Raw genomic sequence first — 20985 nt, forward strand, 5'->3', positions numbered from 1 at the left:
TCCATATTGTTTAAGTATTTTAATTGGTTTTTGTTGTGTTCCCTAAGTTTGCTTTCTGGAAACTGCCTCAGGCAAATTCATGGTGAGTACTGGATTTAAAAAAATACAGTAAATAAATAAATTATCCTCTGGTGTGTGCATGGTGGTGCTCAAGTCTAGTATAAAAATGACTATTAGTACCATCCTAAGCAGAGTAACACCCTTCTACACCCATTGACCTCAAAGCTTATTTATTGTTGGGAGGAGGGGACTTAGAAGAACATAACTCTGTTTAGGATTGCACTGTATACAAGAAAGAAGATTTGTTTTCATTGGAAAACAGAACCAATTTTAAATGGAAGTTGCTGCTAAAGAGGATAGGTAGAATACCAAGATGCCATTTTTTAATTAAAAAAAAAACGTTTAAGTACTTCTGCCTCTCTTTCATTTATATTCTCCCCCTCCCCCAAAAAAGAGAGGTGATTTTGAAAGTGCTGAAGACCCCTATACAGTTTCCTCTTCTGCACACCATTGTTCCCTATAGAGAGCCAGTGTGGCGTAGTGCTTAGGAGCAGTGGACTCTAACCTGGAGAACTGGGGTTGGTTCCCCACTCCTCTACATGAAACCTGCTGGGTGACCTTGGGCCAGTCACAGTTCTCTCACTCCCACCTACCTCACAAGGTGTCTGTTGTGGGGAGAGGAAGGGAAGGAGATTGTAAGCCGGTTTGATTCTCCTGAAAAGGTAAAGAAAGTTGGCATATAAAAACCAACTCTTCTTCTTATGGAAAATCAAGAATGTGTACCTTGAACTAAAGGAGACACTGGGCCCAGTTTAAGATTTTTTTTACCTCAAGGTGTTGTTCCCCCTCAAAGCAATTTTCAAGTCCAAACTGAGTGGAAAAATTAACCAGGCATTCCTGATATCTTCCACATATCTGCACAAGCATATACCAAGCAACCTTAAGCTCATTAATAAGTATGTGTAATGTGTGTAAGTACACACAATGGATCCTTGGCCCCAAACACATTTTATCCATATTGGTTGCAACTTGTATACTTGCAAACAATTCATTACAAATGAATAGGGTGATCTTTTTTTTAAAAAGAGAACCTGATAAAACTATACATCACAGAGAGAAATGTTAAGCAAGAACTGATTGCTTGTGATCAGGTTGGCTGAGTTCTTTGATATAATCCAGAACTCGGGATTTTCACCTAGTACTCCCTGGAACAAGCCCAGGACATCTGGATGAGTCCAAGAGTATTCTGAAGAAACACATATGGTCATAATTTTTAAGACTGGAGAACTCATTACAGACCTAGACAATTATATTTTCAGGGATTAATCACAGTATAAATAAGAGGGAGGAAAGAGTGCCCCGATAAATACTGACAGATTATTTGCTCAGGTGGACATACAGTTACATCCTCAGAGAGATTGCTCCTACAGCACAATCCTAAGCAGAGTTACACCCTTCTCAGTCCATTTACAGGGGCCCAATTCATTGCCAAATTCTGGAGGGCCTTCCTAAAAGTCATGGGGGTGGAGGAACAAGGACTCTCTTCAGCCTACCACCCCCAGACCGATGGTCAGACCGAACGTGTCAATGCTGTGGTAGAATGCTATCTAAGGTGTTATGTCAACTACCACCAGGACGACTGGGTAGACCTACTGCCTTTTGCTGAATATGTGTGAGAGATCCCCTCTCTCTGAGTTTACTTCTCCAAATCAGATGTTCAGACGTTGATAAAGAAACAAAGGATTTATTGAAGACATCAGGAGATGAGACAGGCACAGGTAGAAAGCTGCAAGTGAGGGGCTATTCGGGTTTACAGAATATATTGACTCCAGGGCACTGGGGCACTGGGGTTCACACTTATTGTTATGGGAAGTTACAAGCTTGGCATAATACAAAACATCAGACGAGTCCCAGGAAGTCTGGTGAAGCTATCACACTTCCAAGGCCGCATTGGCCTGAGGGAGTACTGACAGGAAGAACAGCGGGGGGGAAGATACTAGGGGCAATCAGGCCTGGCGCCTGAGACCAGAAGGTGTGAACTGCTTTTACGAGTTCACTGATAACAAAGCAAAAGCAGGTGATGGAAAGCAGAGACACATAGACAGAGACCCTCACATTCTGCCCCCCTTAAGGCCCCCCTCCAGGGTTCTCGAGAGGGCGAGGCTTATCGGGATAAGCGAGGTGGAATTCTCGGACCAAGCGAGGGGCCGCCATGTGGGGTGCGGCCACCCACTCGTCGTGAGCGGACCCAAGGTTTTTCCACCGAACAAAGTAAAACAGTTTCCCTTTTTTCCATTTGGAATCTAAAACCTTGGATATTTCCAAATGGGTATCTCCCCCTACCACGGTAGGAATCTCGTGTGCGGGAGGGGGGTGGAACTGGGGAGCTGGCACATAAGGTTTGAGAAGGCTTATATGAAAGACTGGATGGACCCCCTTGAGGGTCTTTGGGAGTTCCAGTTCCACGGTAACCTCATTGATTACTCTGGTAATGGGGAAAGGTCCCACATAACGGTCGCTCAATTTTTTGCAGGGACGCAGAGAGCGGAGGTTTTTAGTGGACAGATAGACTTGCTCTCCCACCTTAAGTTCCCATCCCAGAGACCGGTGTTTGTCTGCCTGTTCCTTGTACTTGCTTTTTGCCCTCTCAAGATTCTTGAGCAGCCATGGCCAGGTAGATTTGACTACCTGAATCCACTCCTGAAGATCAGGGGTGGACTGGAGCTCTGGCGTGACGGGAGCGGAACCGAAAGGACCGAATTCCGTCCCGTATATTACTTGGAAGGGACTAAAGCCGGTAGAGGAATGAGGCGCATTGTTGTACGCATATTCGGCAAATGGCAGCAGGTCGACCCAGTCGTCCTGGTGGAAATTTACATAGCAGCGCAAATAACATTCTACCACCGCGTTTACTCGTTCCGTTTGACCATCCATCTGGGGGTGATAGGCGGAAGAAAGGCCCTGTTCCTCCACCCCCATTAGCTTCAGGAAGGCTCGCCAAAATTTGGCAACAAACTGGACCCCCCGGTCGGAGAGGACCTTCCTCGGGATCGAGTGTAGCCTGAGGACGTGTGTGACGAACAGTTTAGCCAAGCCCTGGGCTGAAGGAAGACCTGCACATGGAACGAAATGGACCTGTTTGGAAAAGAGGTCCGTGATTACCCAGAGAACCGTCTTTCCCCGACTTGGAGGTAGGTCGGTGATAAAATCCATGGCGATGAATTCCCAGGGTCGGGAGGGGGTCTCAAGCGGTTTGAGGAGCCCTGGGGGTTTTCCCATCCGTCTTTTGGCTGTGGCGCAAGTGGGGCAGCTGCGCACGTACAGCTCTACATCGGATCTCATACCGGGCCACCAAAACTGCCTCCGTACCAGGTGAAGAGTTTTTATGAAACCAAAATGACCCGCCAACCTGGCACCATGTACAAGTCCCAATACCTCTTTACGAAGGGAGGATGGGACATATAGTTTTCCCCCTTGCACCCACCAGGTGTTGGTTCGTTCCAAGCCCGTGGGGAGGAGATGGTGCTCCTCCTCCTGTAAGGAGGCGTCCCGGAGTCGCTGTTGGAAGGCTTCCGGGATACCTTTGAGCATAGGGGGGGTGTCTGGTTGTTGGGCTTGGGACCGGGTAGTGACGGCTAAGCTAGGAACCTCCCCTCGCTGCTCGGGAGTGAACAGGGAGTCGACTGGGCGATCGAAATCGTTGCGATACTGGGGAAGTCGTGACAAAGCGTCAGCTAGGGCATTCTCTTTGCCAGGGACATGCTTGAGGGTGAACCGGAACTTTGCGAAGAATTGGGCCCACCGAATTTGTTTGGCGTTGAGCTTTCTAGCTCCCTTGAGAGCCTCGAGATTCTTGTGATCGGTACACACTTCAAACGGCAGCTCGGCACCTTCTAAAAAGTGCCTCCATATGGTGAGGGCATGTTTGACCGCCGCCGCCTCCTTCTCCCAAATAGCCCAGTTGATTTCGGACTGGGAAAACTTCTTGGAGAAGTAGGCGCAAGGTCTCAACCGCCCCCCTTCATCCCTCTGCAATAGGGCCCCGCCCATGGCCACATCCGAGGCATCCACTTGCACCACAAAAGGCTTGGTGCAATCCGGGTGGGCCAAAACGGGTTCGGATGAAAAAAGCAGCTTTAAACGTTCAAAAGCTTGCTGGCACTGGGGGGACCATTGCAAACGGGCTGAGGGAAGCGCGGCGCTAGCCCCCTTGTCCTTGGTACGCAACAGGGCAGTGAGGGGAAGCGCAACTTGGGCAAAGTTGGGAATGAAGTTGCGGTAAAAGTTAGCGAATCCCAAAAACTGCTGAAGTTGGCGGCGGGTAGTGGGGGGTTCCCAATCCCACACCGCCTGGACCTTTGCGGGGTCCATTTCTAACCCTTGGTGGGAAATCACGTACCCAAGAAATGTAATGGAAGGTTGGTGGAACTCACATTTGGACACCTTAGCATATAGTTTGTGCTCCCGCAGCCGCTGGAGCACTTCTCGCACTAGGCGCACATGTTCTTCCATGGTTTCAGAGTAAATAAGGATGTCATCGAGAAATACCACCACCCCCCGAAACAGCAAATCATGCAAAACCTCATTAATTAATTGCATAAACACACTGGGAGCCCCCGAAAGTCCGAAAGGCATGACTAGGTATTCAAACATTCCAAAACAGCTGGAAAAGGCTGTTTTGGGTTCGTCTCCTTCTTTAATGCGAATGCGGTGGTATGCTTCCACTAAGTCCAGTTTGGTGAAGATTCGGCCCTCCTTTAATTGTGCTAGAAGGTCGGGAATAAGAGGGAGAGGGTAAGCGTTAGACTGGGTGACGGCGTTCAGCCTACGAAAGTCAATGCACAGTCTTAAATCTCCCGTCTTTTTCTTCACAAAGAAGGCTGGGGCCGAATAAGGAGCCTTGGAAGGGCGTATGAAACCCCTCGCCAAGTTGGCATCCAGATAGTCCCGTAACACCGCCCTTTCACTAGGGCTCATGGGGTAAACCTTCCCTTTAGACAGTTTGCCTTCCCCCACAATTTCGATGGCGCAGTCCGTCTCTCTGTGGGGGGGTAGTTCGTCACAGTCCCTAACATCAAAGACGTCTGCAAACTGCGAGTATTCAGTGGGCAGTTGAGGAGGAACGGTGGCTGGGGGGGGAGACCCTACCACAGCGGCGGCCGGAGACCGGACAACCCGTTCCTTGTCATGTAATCTACAGGGGTTTTCGGGAAACGAGAGCACCCGTTCAACCCAGTCGATGGACGGGTTGTGTCCCCGTAGCCAGTTCATCCCTAATACCACCGGGGTTACTATAGGGGCGATGGTAAAATACAAGCGTTCCCAATGTTCCCCCACGGACATAATCACGGCTGCAGTTCTGTGGGTCACCGGGCCCCGTTTAAAATCACTCCCGTCCATTTGGGAAAAGCGGAGGGGTCCCGGAAGCCGCTTGCACCGGACTCCCAGTTTCTTGGCTGTGTCCTCACTAATCATGGTGCGGGCACACCCCGAGTCAACCAAAGCGGGGAATTCTAAACTGGGACCCCCCTTTGGTAGGGAAAGGTGAACACGCACATATACATTGTCCTCTTGGGCGCTTACCATCGGTGGAGCTCCTTGCACAACAACAGGGGCGGTCTGCTGCGGAGCCCCCTCTACAGCAGACCGACGGCGTTTTTTGCCGGCTGTTCCCACTCTTCCTCCTCGCTGGAAGAGGGGGAAGGAGTGGTGGCGGTCGGGGACCCGTCCGAATCAAAAGTGGTACTTGTAATCCGGGACCCCGTCGGGCCAGTAGAAGTGGAGGCTCCGTCCTGGGGGCGCGCGTGGAGAGCGGAGGGTGCGCCGGAACGTCGGCCCGGCGGTCCGCTCCTGCGGCGGGGCTGGTCCTCGGCAGTCGCCTTCTGTGGTTCAGTCGGGGCTTGGCGTTGGGGGTCGGGACGGCCCGAACGAGAGGGGCACTGTGACGCAAAGTGTCCCTTACCTCCGCAGGTCAGGCAGACACCGGTCTCAAAACGCTTGCGGCGTTCAGCAGCCGAGGGACCCCCGCTGCCCCCCAGTCGGAAGTCTCGGCCCCGGTCGCTCCGGGGTCTCGGGTCTCGTCCAATGCGTTGTTTGGACAAGGTCAAAAGTTGTTTGCGATTCTCGATGTCGGCAGCGTGGCGAACCCAGCCTTCCACATCCGGGGGGTTCCCTTGCATGAAGGCCCAATGTTGGAGGTCCGGGTTGAGGCCCTCCCTGAAACACTGTACCAAAGTGGCCTCACTCCAGTCCAGGATTCGGCTGGCCAGTGACTGGAACTCACTTGCATACTGCGCCACCGACTTGGTCCCTTGGCGCAGTTGCATCAGGGAGGCTTTAGCCCGCTCTCCCAGAGTCGGGTCCTCAAAGCGGTTTCGGAGTGCTACCATAAACTCGTCCAGGGTTCGCAGCACCGGCGAGCGGAGTTCATACTGCAGCACCATCCAGGCGGCCGCCTCCCCTTGCAGTAAGGAAGCCACGTACTGCACCCGGGACTCCTCGGAGGTGAAGGTTCGGCCTTGTTCTCGCATAAAAATGTCCACTTGGACCATGAAAAAGGTCAACTGGTCCCCTGAACCGTCATACGTGACTTTCAGGTCCCGATGGGACGGGAGGCTAGGAGGCGCGGGAGGGGCTGCCGGTGCTCCGTCCGGGAGATTGCCGGCGGGCGGTTGCACTTTCAGCGCGTCCAGGGCCGCTGCCATCTCACCCATCACACGCTGCATGGTTTCCATCTGCTCCTGCATAGCTTGGCGATCCTCCTGCCACTGCTTGCGTTCTTCCTCCATCAGGGCCTCCTTGCGTGCCGGGTCCCCTTCGAGTCCCGTGCTGGGGAAGGCCAACCGGCGATCCTTCGCCGCGGTTCGGGAGAGAGACCAACCCTTGGGGGAGTCCAGCCAATTGTTAAAAAATCCTCGGGGACGTCCGTCCCGGCCTTGGTCGGGGATGGGATCCCTAGGCTTCTTTGGCTTGGCACCCTCCTCCTTGGGGTCCGGTTTCTCCGGCACCACCGGTTCATTCGGTGCGTCAGGGGTAGTAGGGGTGTTTTCCTCATCGCCTTGCATTCTGTCCCAAAAGGTACAGCAGCAGTCCGAGAGGCAATGACTTGCAGCTTAATGTGAGAGATCCCCTCTCTCTGAGTTTACTTCTCCAAATCAGATGTTCAGACGTTGATAAAGAAACAAAGGATTTATTGAAGACATCAGGAGATGAGACAGGCACAGGTAGAAAGCTGCAAGTGAGGGGCTATTCGGGTTTACAGAATATATTGACTCCAGGGCACTGGGGCGCTGGGGTTCACACTTATTGTTATGGGAAGTTACAAGCTTGGCATAATACAAAACATCAGACGAGTCCCAGGAAGTCTGGTGAAGCTATCACACTTCCAAGGCCGCATTGGCCTGAGGGAGTACTGACAGGAAGAACAGCGGGGGGGAAGATACTAGGGGCAATCAGGCCTGGCGCCTGAGACCAGAAGGTGTGAACTGCTTTTACGAGTTCACTGATAACAAAGCAAAAGCAGGTGATGGAAAGCAGAGACACATAGACAGAGACCCTCACAATATGCCTATAATAATGCCCCCCATTCCTCCACAGGTTTCAGTCCGTTTCATGTGGTTTATGGAAAAGACTTTGGGCCCTTTGGTTCTCCTACCATCACTCCTGAACTTGAAGGGGTGCAGGAGGTCCAGGATTGGGTACAGGTGGTGCAGACCACTTGGCCCTGGCTGCAGAAAAACCTGGAAAGGGCCAAGCGCAAGTACAAAGACCAGGGCGATAAACATCGGTCCTGGGGTGGGAACTCAAGGTGGGAGGGCAGGTTTACCTTTCCACAAAGAACCTACGTTCACTTCGGCCTGGCAAAAAGCTGAGTGACAAGTATGTAGGTCCTTTTCCCATCACCCGAGCGATCAACGACGTCACGGTGGAGTTGGAACTCCCCAAGTCTCTCCGAGGGGTACATCCGGTGTTCCACATCAGCCTACTTAAACCGTACGTCGCTGCCCCTCACTTCCACCCCCTCCCTAAGTCCGAAATTCCTATGGTTGTGGGGGGGGAATCGCATCTTGAAGTTTCTAAAGTGTTGGACTCTAAGCTGAAAAAGGGAAAATTGTTCTATCTGATCCGCTGGAAGCACCTGGGGCCCGCCCATGACGAATGGGTGGCCACTCCCCATGTGGCGGCTCCCCGCCTGGTTCGAGAGTTTCACTCTGCCTATCCTGACAAGCCTCGTCCACCCGGACTCGGGGGAGGGGGGCCTTAAGGGGGGCAGAATGTAAGGGTCTGTAAGCTTTTGCTTTGTGTGCTCCCCCCCGGGCTCATAAAAGCAGTCCAGGCCTTTTGCCTTTCTTTGGTTCAGGCGCTGCGTCCAGCAGGCCCCAGGTTGGAATGTCTCTTCCCACCATCCTCCTCCCTTGCTCTCTCCGACTCCCTCCCACCAGCTATGGCCTTGGTGTGTAGATAGTAATAACGAGCTTCCTCGTTCCCAACCTCCCTGTGCAAACTCCATAAAATCACTTGCTCAGACGGTCATGCAGAAACAAGGAACTTTATTGGAAGCTTCAGGTTAGTATAGGCCTTACAATGGCAAAGTCGCAAGTGCTAGCAATTTCACAAAGACAGAATTATAACCCCTACAGGGAAGCAGATGTCAAAAGCATGTTATGGGAATCTACGAGATAATTGTGCATGGTACAGGAACATCAAAGACCTCAGGAAGCTCGTTATTACTATCTACACACCAAGGCCATAGCTGGTGGGAGGGAGTCGGAGAGAGCAAGGGAGGAGGATGGTGGGAAGAGACATTCCAACCTGGGGCCTGCTGGACGCAGCGCCTGAACCAAGGAAAGGCAAAAGGCCTGGACTGCTTTTATGAGTCCAGGGGGGGGGAGCACACAAAGCAAAAGCTTACAGACCCTTACAGTAACTCTGTTTAGGATTGCACTGGTGATCCAGTACTTATATTTCAATGGGGAGAGTGTGGGAGATGTGCAAGGCCATGAGGATGAATGGAAGAATAGTCCGTGGCATATACTTTTATAGCATATTTAACATCTTGCTCGCATTTACCATACAAATACATATACACACAAAGGAGTATGGACTTTAACACATTTACTGACTAAACACATATTTAGATACCAGTCTCTCTCTGTTCAGATTCTTGAGGCAATTTCCAGCACATAAAAACAATTTAAGATACAATAAAATACACTACCTCTTCTCACGTCTGACAGGAAAGTGACGCTTCAGAATACCTACAAGTGGCAACCTTGAAAGGATTACCTCCCCTCTCTTTCTAGGTATTTCAGAAGGTCGTACACCCAGCTGTTATTTGCACAGTGAGAAGTGTTTACACTTGGACACATATGGCACTGTACAGAACTACACAGACCCAAAATTGCAAGTATTACCCAAAGGAGCTTACAAGTGGTTCTGACTGGGGGGGGGGGGTAGAAAACCAAACGTAAAGGGGAGGCAAATAATAAAAATCATTATATAGCCTTATGCTTCGTTTCAATTGGGATCTTAAATGGAGCTTTAAAATGCAGGGTTTCCAACTGGCTGGGAAAAAAGTGTCCTGTTATCTACCTCCACACCATGAAAATGTTAAGCTGCCCATTTCCACATATTTTCCTCCATGCCTAGTGGTAACCCTAGAAATTTTGATTGGCTCCTGCTCTAGATTTTTACTTCACTTGAGACACATGAATGGCAAGAACAAAGAAAAGAGCTAAAATGGACTGCAAGATAGCTATACCACAGGTTTTTATTTAATTTATAGTTATTTAACAAGCTTGGTCAGTTAATGACACTCAGAATGTTCTGTGTTGAGTTGAACCTCCCAATCAACTCAACACAGAGTTACCCAGGTCACACACTGAAGGCATGCAAACCAGAGGTGGGTCCTCTGTCCAATTTATATGTAAACAAGCAGGGGACCAGCAAGGATTTGCAGGGGCCATCTCATTTGCCCCTCCTCCACTACTTCCTCTTTTCCTTCCCTGAAAGCCCACACCACCTCTTTCCTTTTCCTGCTTCCTTCTCTCCTTCCTGCCCACCAGCCAACCTACCTTTACCTGTTCCCCCGCCCCCATCTTCAGCTTTCCTTCCTTCCCTCCCCTTGGCAGCCTTTCCCTGGGAAAAGTCTGGCCAAGTTGCGAAGCGGCATCTGCTGGGGCCAAACTGGGCCCTGCTGCACAGTGGCAGTGCCAGGGCCAGTTGAGTGGGTAGTGAGTTCCAGTGGTTGCTACCAGGCCTTTCACCAGCAAGTCCTCCATAAAGGGGGGATGAAGATTGGGGGCCTTTCCAGGGCTGTTTTGGTCTCCAACTCTATTCCTTCTTGCCCCTTGGCTTTGCTCTACAGAAACTAAGGCTTGGAAGGCTCCGAAATATTGTTGTGGTTGCATAGCCAAAATGGCCACTGCAGCTCGGTTACAGACAACAACAGACACACTCTATTATTTGGGGGAGTTTTAGTAAATGCGTGCATGTATCAGATTCTTCTTCTGCAGATCTGGGGCTTCCTTCAGATTTGTAGAGAACTCTCCTGTATTTGTCAGAATCAGATATCTGATGGAGGAATGTGGGCCAGTTAGACAAACCTCAAAGACTGTTGATCCTGGTATACTTACAGTCAGTGAATGGAAAGTGATTTCAATGGCTCAGGGAAGAAGATACCAGTAAAGTTTCATTCAAACATGGCACTAAAATTCTGACTGGCTTCAACAGATGCTTGACATTTATCACTGATCTTCACTTAAGTATTTCTACTACTAAACTTGAATAGAAATAAGTCAAGTACTATACCCCATGTAGTCCCTGGATGGAGGATTCATACAGATGTATGTTTAAGAGGGGTAAAGCTCCCGCTCTGTGCCTTGAGTTTCTATACCCGGAACAAATTCCTTGTTCACTCATTTATTGTTTAGAAAAGGTAAATGTTACCTCTCCAGAAAATGCCTGAGGAAGCTTACAGCATTGGGTAAAGGTCCCCTGTGCAAGCACCATGTCATTCCTGACCCATGGGGTGACGTCACATCCCGACGTTTACTAGGCAGACAGTGTTTACAGGGTGGTTTGCCAGTGCCTTCCCCAGTCATCTTCCCTTTACCCCCAGCAAGTTGGGTTCTCATTTCACCAACCTCGGAAGGATGGAAGGCTGAGTCCACCTTGAGCCGGCTACCTGAAACCGACTTCCATCAGGATCGAACTCATGTCGTGAGCAGAGCTGGGACTGCAGTACTGCAGCTTACCACTCTGTGCCATGGGGCTCCTATATTACAGCATTAAATCGTTCAAATTAAAACAACCAATCCAAGTAAAACTCACCTCGCAATAAAGCTGTCTTAATCCACTGGCTATAAAACCAACGTCAACACAGAAAACAACATGAAACTACCAAAGTGCACACAAAGCCCCACAAAAAGACTGGCGTAATAAAAGGACAGCTACACCATGAATCCCAATAACCAAATAAAAAGTAGGATAAAACTCCATTAAAAGCCAGGGCAAGCAGCAGTGTTTTCAGCTGGTACCTTAATGACAACAGACAATCCTCCACAGGGAGGGCATTCCAAAGGCAAGAGGTCACCACTGAAAAAGCCCTGTCTGTAGTTACTGCCTGCTTTACTTCTGTGGGTGGGGGCACAGAGAGCAGAGTTTGGAGCTCATAAGGTAGCTAGCAATGGAGTGACCAGTGGCTGTAGCATATCCTAGCAATAGATTCACTTGAATGCCACAGTCACACATAAACAGATTCAATACTGACATATGGTGGTGGCAAGGGGACGGGCAAACAAGCAGCCAAGACCGTGGTTTTGGGTGGTTGCCCCTCTGCGCTGCCTCATCCCATCTCTAGGGTTGCCAGTTCTGGGTCGGGAAATACCTGGAGATTTGGGGCGTGGAGCCTGAGGAGGGCGGGGTTTGGTGAGGGGAGGGACTTCAACGGGGTATAATGCCCTAGAGTCCACCTTCCAAAGCAACTATTTTCTCCAGGTGAACTGATCTCTGTCTCTTGGAGATAAGTTGTAATAGTGGGAGATCTCCAGCCACTACCAGAGGCTGGCCACCCTACCTCTCTTTCTGCTGCTTACAACAGCCTCTTGCAGCTAGCTGCCTGAGAAAGATGCAGCCCATCTCCACAACCAGCTTCAAGGTACCTTGTCCTCCAATAGAAGGGTGGTAAGAGGAGGAAGAGATGGTCACAGTGAGCTGAATCGATTGGTTCTTGGTAATACTTGCAATAACCTCTGCAGGGTAGACCAGGTAGCTGGTGGCTTCAGCAGATGCCAATGCTGGGTTCACTCTGATGCTACAGTCAAGTATATGTTGGTAAGAAATGTGTTGCTTCAGCATCCTGTTCCTGTTCTGGAGGCTCTCACAGGGCACATGGGACTCCTAGCCAAGAGCAGATTGATAGTGCCATTGAACTCCACCATGGTGAGCCACAGATCCTTGCCATACACAGGGGATTGCTTTTTGGGAGCATCTAAAATGGCAAAAATGACAAATGCTGGGAAGAAGGGTGTCTTCTGTCTCTCAGTATTAAATCAACCACATTTCCTGCAACATTTAATGATTATGATGAGGGGGAAAAACAGTCTGGATGAATTATGTGATCGAAACATGAACCACAAATAAGTGAAATCGCAAGGTACAAATCTCTGAATGGCGAGAGTCTGCTCTAATGATGTGGACTCCTATTAGTGGCACAGGAAGCCTCTATGTATAGAAGTTGTAAGCTGCTTTGGGTCCTCACTGGGGACAAAAGCAGGATATACATATCTAAAGAAACAGCGTGTTGCATAAATGCCTAGTACCTGCAGTATTCTTCTCCAGCAGGAGACTTGAAGATTCACAGTGGTAATTAGGAGGACATTTCTGGACTTATCCAGTCTTTTCTGAAACAGAACTTCATGGTTCCACCCATTTCTAGGGCAATACCACATTGTTTTCTGAAAATGTAAATAATATACATGAAGTGCTTTGAGAATTCTAGACAGACAATAGGAGGGCAGTTCTCTTCTTCCAGCAAGGGGCAAGTCTCCCAAGATGGTACCGTCATCCTAGAGCAGCTGCTTTCCTCCAATATACCAACGCCTTGAAGAAAACAGCTTGTCTAGGAAGCAGGTGCCATCTTGATGGTTCTCCCCTGCCAGACATAAGGAGAAAAACTCAGGAATTAGACCAGGAGCACTGGCTTTTAATGCCAGAGATGTAGACTGCAGTCTGTCACATTTCTCCAGAGATTTTCAAAACAGCTTGGAAGGTGTAGTCTCATTTTATCCTCACAAAGGAACTCTTGTGATAGTTTCAGTCGAGAGTGACTTGCCTTAGGCCATTCTGGCCCGCACACCACATGATGCTGGATTTCTGTGATTCTGGCTGTAAAAAGCAGCCACTGCCCACACCTCGCCCAAGCTTAGACTGAGGATGTGGGCTGAGGAAGGGGAGGATTAACCCCCCCACACACACACGCACATACCATTTCCCAGACAGACCCCCCCCCCGCATTAAATCCTTGGTAAGAAAAAAACAGGGGCAACGTGGATCCTTGTGCCCTCCTGTGGGTGAGGAGGTCATTTCCAATAGAATAGCATGTCGGAAAGAATCCCTACCTTCCCCTGACCATCTCTCTCACTCACACACACACACCCAGTCTGCTTTCCAGGGTCAACTTATGCATTTGGAGTTCCAGGAAACTCCAGCATCCCATGTGAATTTGGCCAAGTGTAGACTTAAGAGAGATCTGAACCGGGGTTTGACCAACAACATATATATAAGTCCATCAGCACCCCAAACGCTTATCCACTACATCATATTCTTCAATAAGAGGCAATCAGCACAAGAAGTGCTTAGGAAGAGCCCTGGTGGGTCAGATCAGTGCTCCATTGAGTCCAGCATCCTGTTTCACATGGCGGCCAGCCAGGTCTCTTGCCTGGGCAACACGCTAGGCACACAGGCCGAGGCCTTGCCCTGGCACTGCTTCCTAGCACTGGTATTGGCACCTCTAGATGTGAACGGGCTGCCTAGGCTCGTTCTTCCCAGGAAGGCTGAACCAGGCCGTCACCGGCATTCAGCTGGGCTATTTAATGCATCGGGGATTCTACATTCCACAGCCGCTGTGTGAGGAAAGCGAAGCCAGGAGAGCCTGGCAAACAAAAGCCGGCTGGGCGATCTGCGTTTAGCCCTCTTGGTGGTGTTTGTGAAGCAAACGCCACTTCTCCTCTCCGAGCGTCTTGCCAAGTAGCCTGAGGGCAGGGTCCCGGTGTTCACGCGACCTCCGGCAGAGGGCGCCCTGCTCCCGCTGGGAGGCGCCCCAGCCGGCGATTTCACGCTCCGGGGAGAGGAGGCGTCTGCGGAGAGCCTCTCCGGCTGGAAGCCAACAAGAGCGCCTAGGAATTACATCACGGGCTCATGTGTGGAGCCGCGCAAATAAATGCGGCCGCAACCGGGGAGCGGGGCAATCGGGGGGGATCAAGCGAGAGGAGGGCGAAAGAGTTTGGAGGGAGAGGCGGGGGGAAAGGGGAAGGCGTGCATGAGAAAAAAGAGCAGCCAGCCAGCCAGCCAGCCAGCCAGGGCGCACATGGAGCGATCGGCTACCTGCGAGGTTGCAGAGACCCACCAGCTCTGCGGCTGAAACCGCGCCCGAGGGGCAAGCCGTAAAAGCCGCCTCCCACCTGGCCGCCCGGCAACTTTCTCAGCCTCGTCCGGGGGAAATGCTCAGCCCCGCGGAGCGCGTCTGCGGGGCCAGCTGAGGCCAAAAGCGACCGCGAGCATCGTCCGCAGACCCGGCTCCCAGTTGGCAGCGGGAGGCCGACAGAGAGACACAGAGAGAAACAGAGAGACCACCACCCTCCCTTTTCCAGCCTGGCCGGGCGTGATCGGGGCAGACGCTGAGCGGCCGGTCCCTGCAGGACTTTGCTCGGGGCGATTTTGCCTCCTCGCCTCCACCCCCCCCCCACCTCGGCCCCGTCCTCTTGTCCACCGAGAGAGAGAGAGAGAGAGAGAAAGAGAGAGTCGGTGGTTTCCATGGAGCCGAAGCGGACAGTGCCGGCAATTTAAAGGCGCTGGATCCCCGCGCGGCAGGCTCGCTGGTGCCGAGGTGCGTGGCGGCGGCGGCGGCTGCGGGGCCCGGGGTCCGGCGCTCGCCTCCACGCCCCGCCGCCCCGGCCCGCAGCCAGGGGGCCCGCCGCGCCCGGCCCAGAGGGACGCCGCCTCGCCCGCCCGCGCCGCCCGGCCGCCCACGAGGAGGGGCGCGTGCCCGGGCCCGCCTGCCTCGGGGGGGCCGCCCTCCGCGCCCGCCCGCCGATGCCTCGGCCGGGCCCCGCTTCCCGCTGAAGGCCGCCGCCCCCCGCCCCCCGAGGATGGCGCCTGCTTCCCCGGCGGCCGCCGCGCTGCCCGCCCGGGGGCCGCCGCTGCTGCTGCTGCTGCTGCTGGGCCTCCGGGCGCCGCCGGGCGCTTGCCAGCACTACCTGCACATCCGCCCGGCGCCCAGCGACAACCTGCCCCTGGTGGATCTAATCGAGCACCCGGACCCGCTCTTCGACCCCAAGGAGAAGGACCTCAACGACACGCTGCTGCGGGGCCTGCTGGGCACCCACTTCGACCCCGCCTTCATGGCGCTCAGCGCGCCCGACGAGCGGCCGGCCGGCGCCGCCGACGACCCGGCCGAGCTGGACCTGCTGCTGCGGCAGCGGCCCTCGGGGGCCATGCCCGGGGACATCAAGGGCCTGGACTTCTACGACGGCGGCGGCGGCGGCGGCGGCCCGGCGGCCAGCAAGAAGCACCGGCTGAGCAAGAAGCTGCGCCGCAAGCTGCAGCTGTGGCTGTGGTCGCAGACCTTCTGCCCCGTGCTCTACACGTGGAACGACCTGGGCAGCCGCTTCTGGCCCCGCCACGTCAAGGTGGGCAGCTGCTTCAGCAAGCGCTCGTGCTCCGTGCCGGAAGGGATGCTTTGCAAGCCGGCCCGCTCCGTGCACCTGACCATCCTGCGCTGGAGGTGCCAGCGGCGCGGGGGGCAGCGCTGCGCCTGGATCCCTATCCAGTACCCCATCATCGCCGAGTGCAAGTGCTCCTGCTAGCCGGCGGGCGGGCGGGCGGGCGGGCGGGCCGGAGGGGCCACAGGACGGCGCGGGCGCTTAATCGCCCCCCCCCTCCGCAGAAAACTGCCTCCCCCCCCCCGCACCCACCTCCAGGTTTCATCTGACCCTTCCCACATAGATGCCCAGGGACAAAACAGAAAACGACTCGGCTGGACTTGGATACGTTCCAAGGCCCTGACGACTTGGTCGCCCGATCCAGACGTTGCACTGTACTGTCACGTGTAGGGGAATGTAGCTTGAGGTCTGCGAGCGTGTGTGTGAGAGAGAGAGGCGTGTGCGTGTATGTGCGATATAGTCTCCTATCCAAAAGGTCAGTGTTACAACGTGAACTCATTCTCGTCTACTGTATTTTAAAGTCTTCGCCTCGGTTGTGGCTTCTTTCCCCCCGACCCCTTTAATTTATATTGCAAAGAGAAGCATTTTGGGGGGGACCCGCTTCGCTTTTTTTGCGAAGTCGATTTTTTTTTAAAAAATGAAACGCGAACTTTTGGTAAGAAAAGAAACATTTTATGTATAAAAGATATTTTCCATTCTTCGGAAAATGTATATCTGCGTCGCGTGTGGGGTTTTTTTTTTTTTTTTTAACGGACTTCAAGATATTATAATAAAAGCTTAGGACAGCGTGTTATTGTATATAGTGAACAAAGGTTTTTTTTAAAAAAAATGTCTTCAACCCTCTGTAAATGGAAGAGAGTTTGCTATTTATTCTTTATATTCATTTCCTTTGTAGTCGAAAAGTTGAGTTCAAGAATTAAAACCAACCACTAAAACACCAGCCCTGCTGTGACTTCTTCTTTGGTGTGGGGTGGGCTTGGCAAACTGGGATTCGGTTCGGCGAACGAGGGGGCGTCCAGGGGGCCTTTCGTGGCGTCCAGTTGCTTTTCTTCCCACCTCTTGACTGTGGCCATTTATGCACGGGAGGTTTTGCCTTGGGTTTGCTGCTTTCCAGATGCACATTTTCCCCATCTGAGTTCTCAAAACTCAAAAATAAACCCACGTGCAGAGTTTTGAGAATTCAGATGGGGAAAATGGGCATCTAGAAAGCAGCAAATCCAAGGCAAAACCTCCCGTGCATAAATGGCAACACGTGAAATGGCCAGACCCGCTTGCAAATGGTCGTTAAAGTTCACTGAAAGTGGATTGAAAGTGTATTATTCAGCATGTGTGAAAATGCCTAAAGTCACCCCTTGCACAACCGTCCCATGCTCGGAAATAAAAGTCCCGCTGACTTCAAGAGCACTACCTCCCAAGCGAGCGACAGCTATTCCTCTTGCAAAGCACAGCTGGGGGAGGGAGTCTTTCTCCCAACGTTTCCTTTCTTCCAACCCCCCCCCCCCGGTTTGGCTGTCACCCACCCTGGCCGGCGCGAAGGAGTCGCCTGGGGGGGGGGGTGAAGGCGCGAAGCGGCGGCCGCTTCGACACCTCCTTCCCGAGGAGCCACGTGTCCCTGACACCTCCCATTGTGGTCGAGCCTGGCTGAAACCGGAGCCGGCGGGCGGCTGGTGCTCCAAACGGCCGCCTATCCCGGCCAGGAGCCGGCCAGCGCCCCCCTCCGCCCCCTTTTCGTTTAACCCTTTGGCGGAGGAGAAAGCGGCCGGAGCCTCCGGCCGCATGAGACCCGGCGCTGGCGGGCGCCGCTGCTGCTCTTGCCGCCGCCCTTCTCGCGACGCCGTCGGCCCCGGGGTTTTCTCCCCCGCCGGAGTGGGAAGCGCTTCTGAATGGCCCGTGAAAGCTGCCTTGCCAAGAATCCTGCAGGCTTGACACCAGGGAAGAAAGACAGGCTCTTCCAGATCTGGGCCATTTGTGCACGGGAGGTTTTGCCCTGGCTTTGCCGGTCTCTAGATGCACATTTTCCCCATTCTCAAAACTTTGCATAGGGGCTTATTTTTGAGTTCTGGGAATTTGGATGGGGAAAATGTGCCTTCAGAGAGCGGCCAATCCAAGGCAAAACCTCCCAGGCATAAATGGCGCTGGAGTTGCTACCAGATAATCCGGATTAGTTACCCCGCAATTTTTAACCGCCATTAGAGCGGGTTAAAGGGCACATCTTTCCTGCCTCTCCCCCTCCCCCCACATTGATATTTGCTGCGGGCGAAAATAGGGTAAAGCAGCCCGGTTCTCCGGCCTCCCGCCTCCCGCTTCAGAGGTTGTAAATGCGGGGGCAGTTCTCCTTCCGGATGAATTAACTTCTGCTTGGCAGTGTGGGGTCCTCCTATCTGTGGTGCGGGATTGTTAGAATAAACCCCATGCCTTTCTCTCGTGCGCACATCTCGGACTTTTGCTTTGTATTGGTTCAACTAGGCGTGTTTTTGTGCGCCCAGTCAATGCAACGCGCGGTCCGTCAGCCTTTCAACAACAACCCTGCAGGGTAGGACGGTGCTATAACACTAAGATTGTTGGGAGGAGAGACTGAGGCCATCTACAGGCCACCTGGGATCTGGGGACTTCCTGGCTCAGACTCTGGCAGCCGTCGCTCTTGAAGGTTTGCCTGGCCTCTTGAAGAGCGCTGACAGAACGGAGTGAACACGGGGGTCTTCGGCCGGACTTTATTTCAGGAAAGAAGCGCTCATGAGCGAGCATCACCTCCTTTCTCTCCCCAGGACACCTCTCTGTCCTCAGCAGCCGCTCGTCTGCAGACGTAGGCATTCGTCTCTCGCTCTCCCATTTGTTAAGTAGATCCTCTATACAATTACTTGGAAGTAAGTCCCACCGAACATTGTGAACACGGTGGATCGCAGCCCTCTCGTCTAAACGCTCCAGTTGTGCCTTTCGGAGAGTCGCTCCGGCCCAGGGCGGTGGGTGTGAACTGATAAGTGCAAGCGTATCTCCGGACCCTGAACAAATCAAGTTTACTTAGGATCGCGGTCTGTCGTCGGGGGTCCTTAAGCGCTTTGACTAGACGGGAGTATCAGTCTGCCGTCTGATTACCAGGGGGCGGACTTCAAAGGAAGCGGAGGAGAAAAGGAGAGTGGGGCAGCTTTAAAGGGCTTTCAAACGGGCATCTTCCCTGACCCCAGACACTGAGCAGCGATTGCTGTCTGTGGTCACTTATGCACGGGACGTTTGCCCTTGGATTTGCCCCTCTCTAGAAGCACATTTCCCCCATCTGAATTCTCAAACCTCTGCATGGGGGCTTATTGTTGAGCTTTGAGAATTCAGATGGGAAAAATGTGCATCTAGAGAGGGGCAAATCCAAGGCAAAACCTCCTGTGCACAAGTGGCCTGTCTGTTAGCGTCGCCTGAAGGCACACCAAACCTCACGCCCAGCCATTCACCGATAAGTCCCCGTCAGCCGGTCGTTTCCTTATAAAGAAGGGTGGGACTTAATACTGTCTGGATCCGCACCCGCTGACCTCTTAACCGGAATCGATGGGGGTGCGTGGGGAATTTCACACGTGGGTCAACTCCTGCAGGTTTGCCACTGCTTGCCTGTATCAGCTGGTGGTTTTTTGAACCCGTGAAGAAAGCTGTCCTTTACAGCGAGGGATCTGTAAATCAATTTCAAGATGAGGTTTTGAATGGGAAGGAATCCAGACGTTCCACTGAAACCCATCCAGTTACAAAAGTGACACGTGTTTGAACTGGCCTATAAATATGAAATCAAGGAGGGTACCGGCCATGAGCCAAAGATGTGCCTACAGGTTCAGCTGGCTTCCTTGCATTTCTCAGGGTACTGACTTCAGAATGATCATGCCCAGGGCCGGTTCTACCATTAGGCAAACTAGGCGGTCACGTAGGGCGCGAACCTCAGAGGGGTGCAGAACTGGCCTGAGGGGCACAGTTTTAAACAGATAACTTTCTTGAAAAAAATGCAACTGACCATTTATATATTTTTATCTTAAGATAAGTACCACAACAAACAAAAGACATAAACTGGAAGATCCCTCCCCTCCCCTCCCCCCACACACTCTATTTCCTTTTGCCTTACTTTTCTGTGGTATGCATTTGAATGCAATCATCTGCAAATAAATATTGCTGCTATTTCGTAAAATGCCCTTAAGAAGAATGAATGGATGGGCTTGGCTGCTGGGGTATTATGGGCTTACTCTCAGGTAAGTGTGCACAGGGTTGCGGGGTCAGATACACTCCTTTTGAGGGCACAGGGGGCCATGTCAATCTATGGAGAAAAAATTCCCAGATCAGAAGTTTTGTCATACTATTTTTTATCAAATCAACCAAAATATTGAAGAGCAGGGATTTGAACTCAGGCTTTGCAAAGGCCAGTCCAACATGTTAACCACAATACCACGCAGACTTTTCAACAACAGAGGTTTTTAAAAAGCCACAGCTCACCCAGACAAGGGTTGGTCACATGCCTGGGGGAGAATCTCCTGTCCCTTTAATAGAGGCTTAAGATGCAGAAATGGTCAATGTAGTTTGGAAAATTTCTCAATAATTAATAATTACCACCTTTAAAAGATACCAGTGTGTTTTCACAGAAAAAAACTGAGGGGGTGTCTTTGTGTATTTATCTTGCAACCTTCTCCCCCCCCCCCGAAATCTAGTATGTTAATTGGTTTAAATATGTTCACTGCTGGAGACCAATCCTGCTTTCACATAGCTTTCTGGTCTCACTGAATCATCTCTCTCCCTTCCCCAATTTAATGCACTTTTCCTTCCAATCAGATGGGGGGGGGAGAGAAGGGGGTCTGGGTACCATGTTGTGGGTATTCATTAACTGAGTGAAGAGGAACAAGGGGCATTATTACTCATACAGAAGGCAGCCTGCCCCCAAGACTATCTGAAGGTTCATTGTAAAAGGATTAAAAGTTAAAGACCTTCATCTTATGATTTCTTTCATTTAATCTTAGTGGCGCCTGGAAGACAAGCTGGATGGATGATCACATTTAGAGTGTTCTTCCTGATGGATTCCTTAGGA

General features: G+C 52.0%; 1 protein-coding gene across 1 annotated transcript; it reads left to right on the forward strand.

Annotated features, from left to right (window-relative positions):
- Positions 1-13915: 13915 nt before the first annotated feature.
- NOG (noggin) lies at positions 13916-16085 on the forward strand. The gene is made up of 2 exons (XM_056849042.1): positions 13916-13999; positions 14895-16085. Exons 1-2 carry the CDS (start codon positions 13916-13918, stop codon positions 16083-16085), a joined length of 1275 nt encoding a protein of 424 aa, XP_056705020.1.
- Positions 16086-20985: the final 4900 nt, after the last annotated feature.

Source organism: Euleptes europaea, chromosome 1 (genome assembly GCF_029931775.1).
Source record: "Euleptes europaea isolate rEulEur1 chromosome 1, rEulEur1.hap1, whole genome shotgun sequence".
NCBI lineage: Eukaryota > Metazoa > Chordata > Lepidosauria > Squamata > Sphaerodactylidae > Euleptes > Euleptes europaea.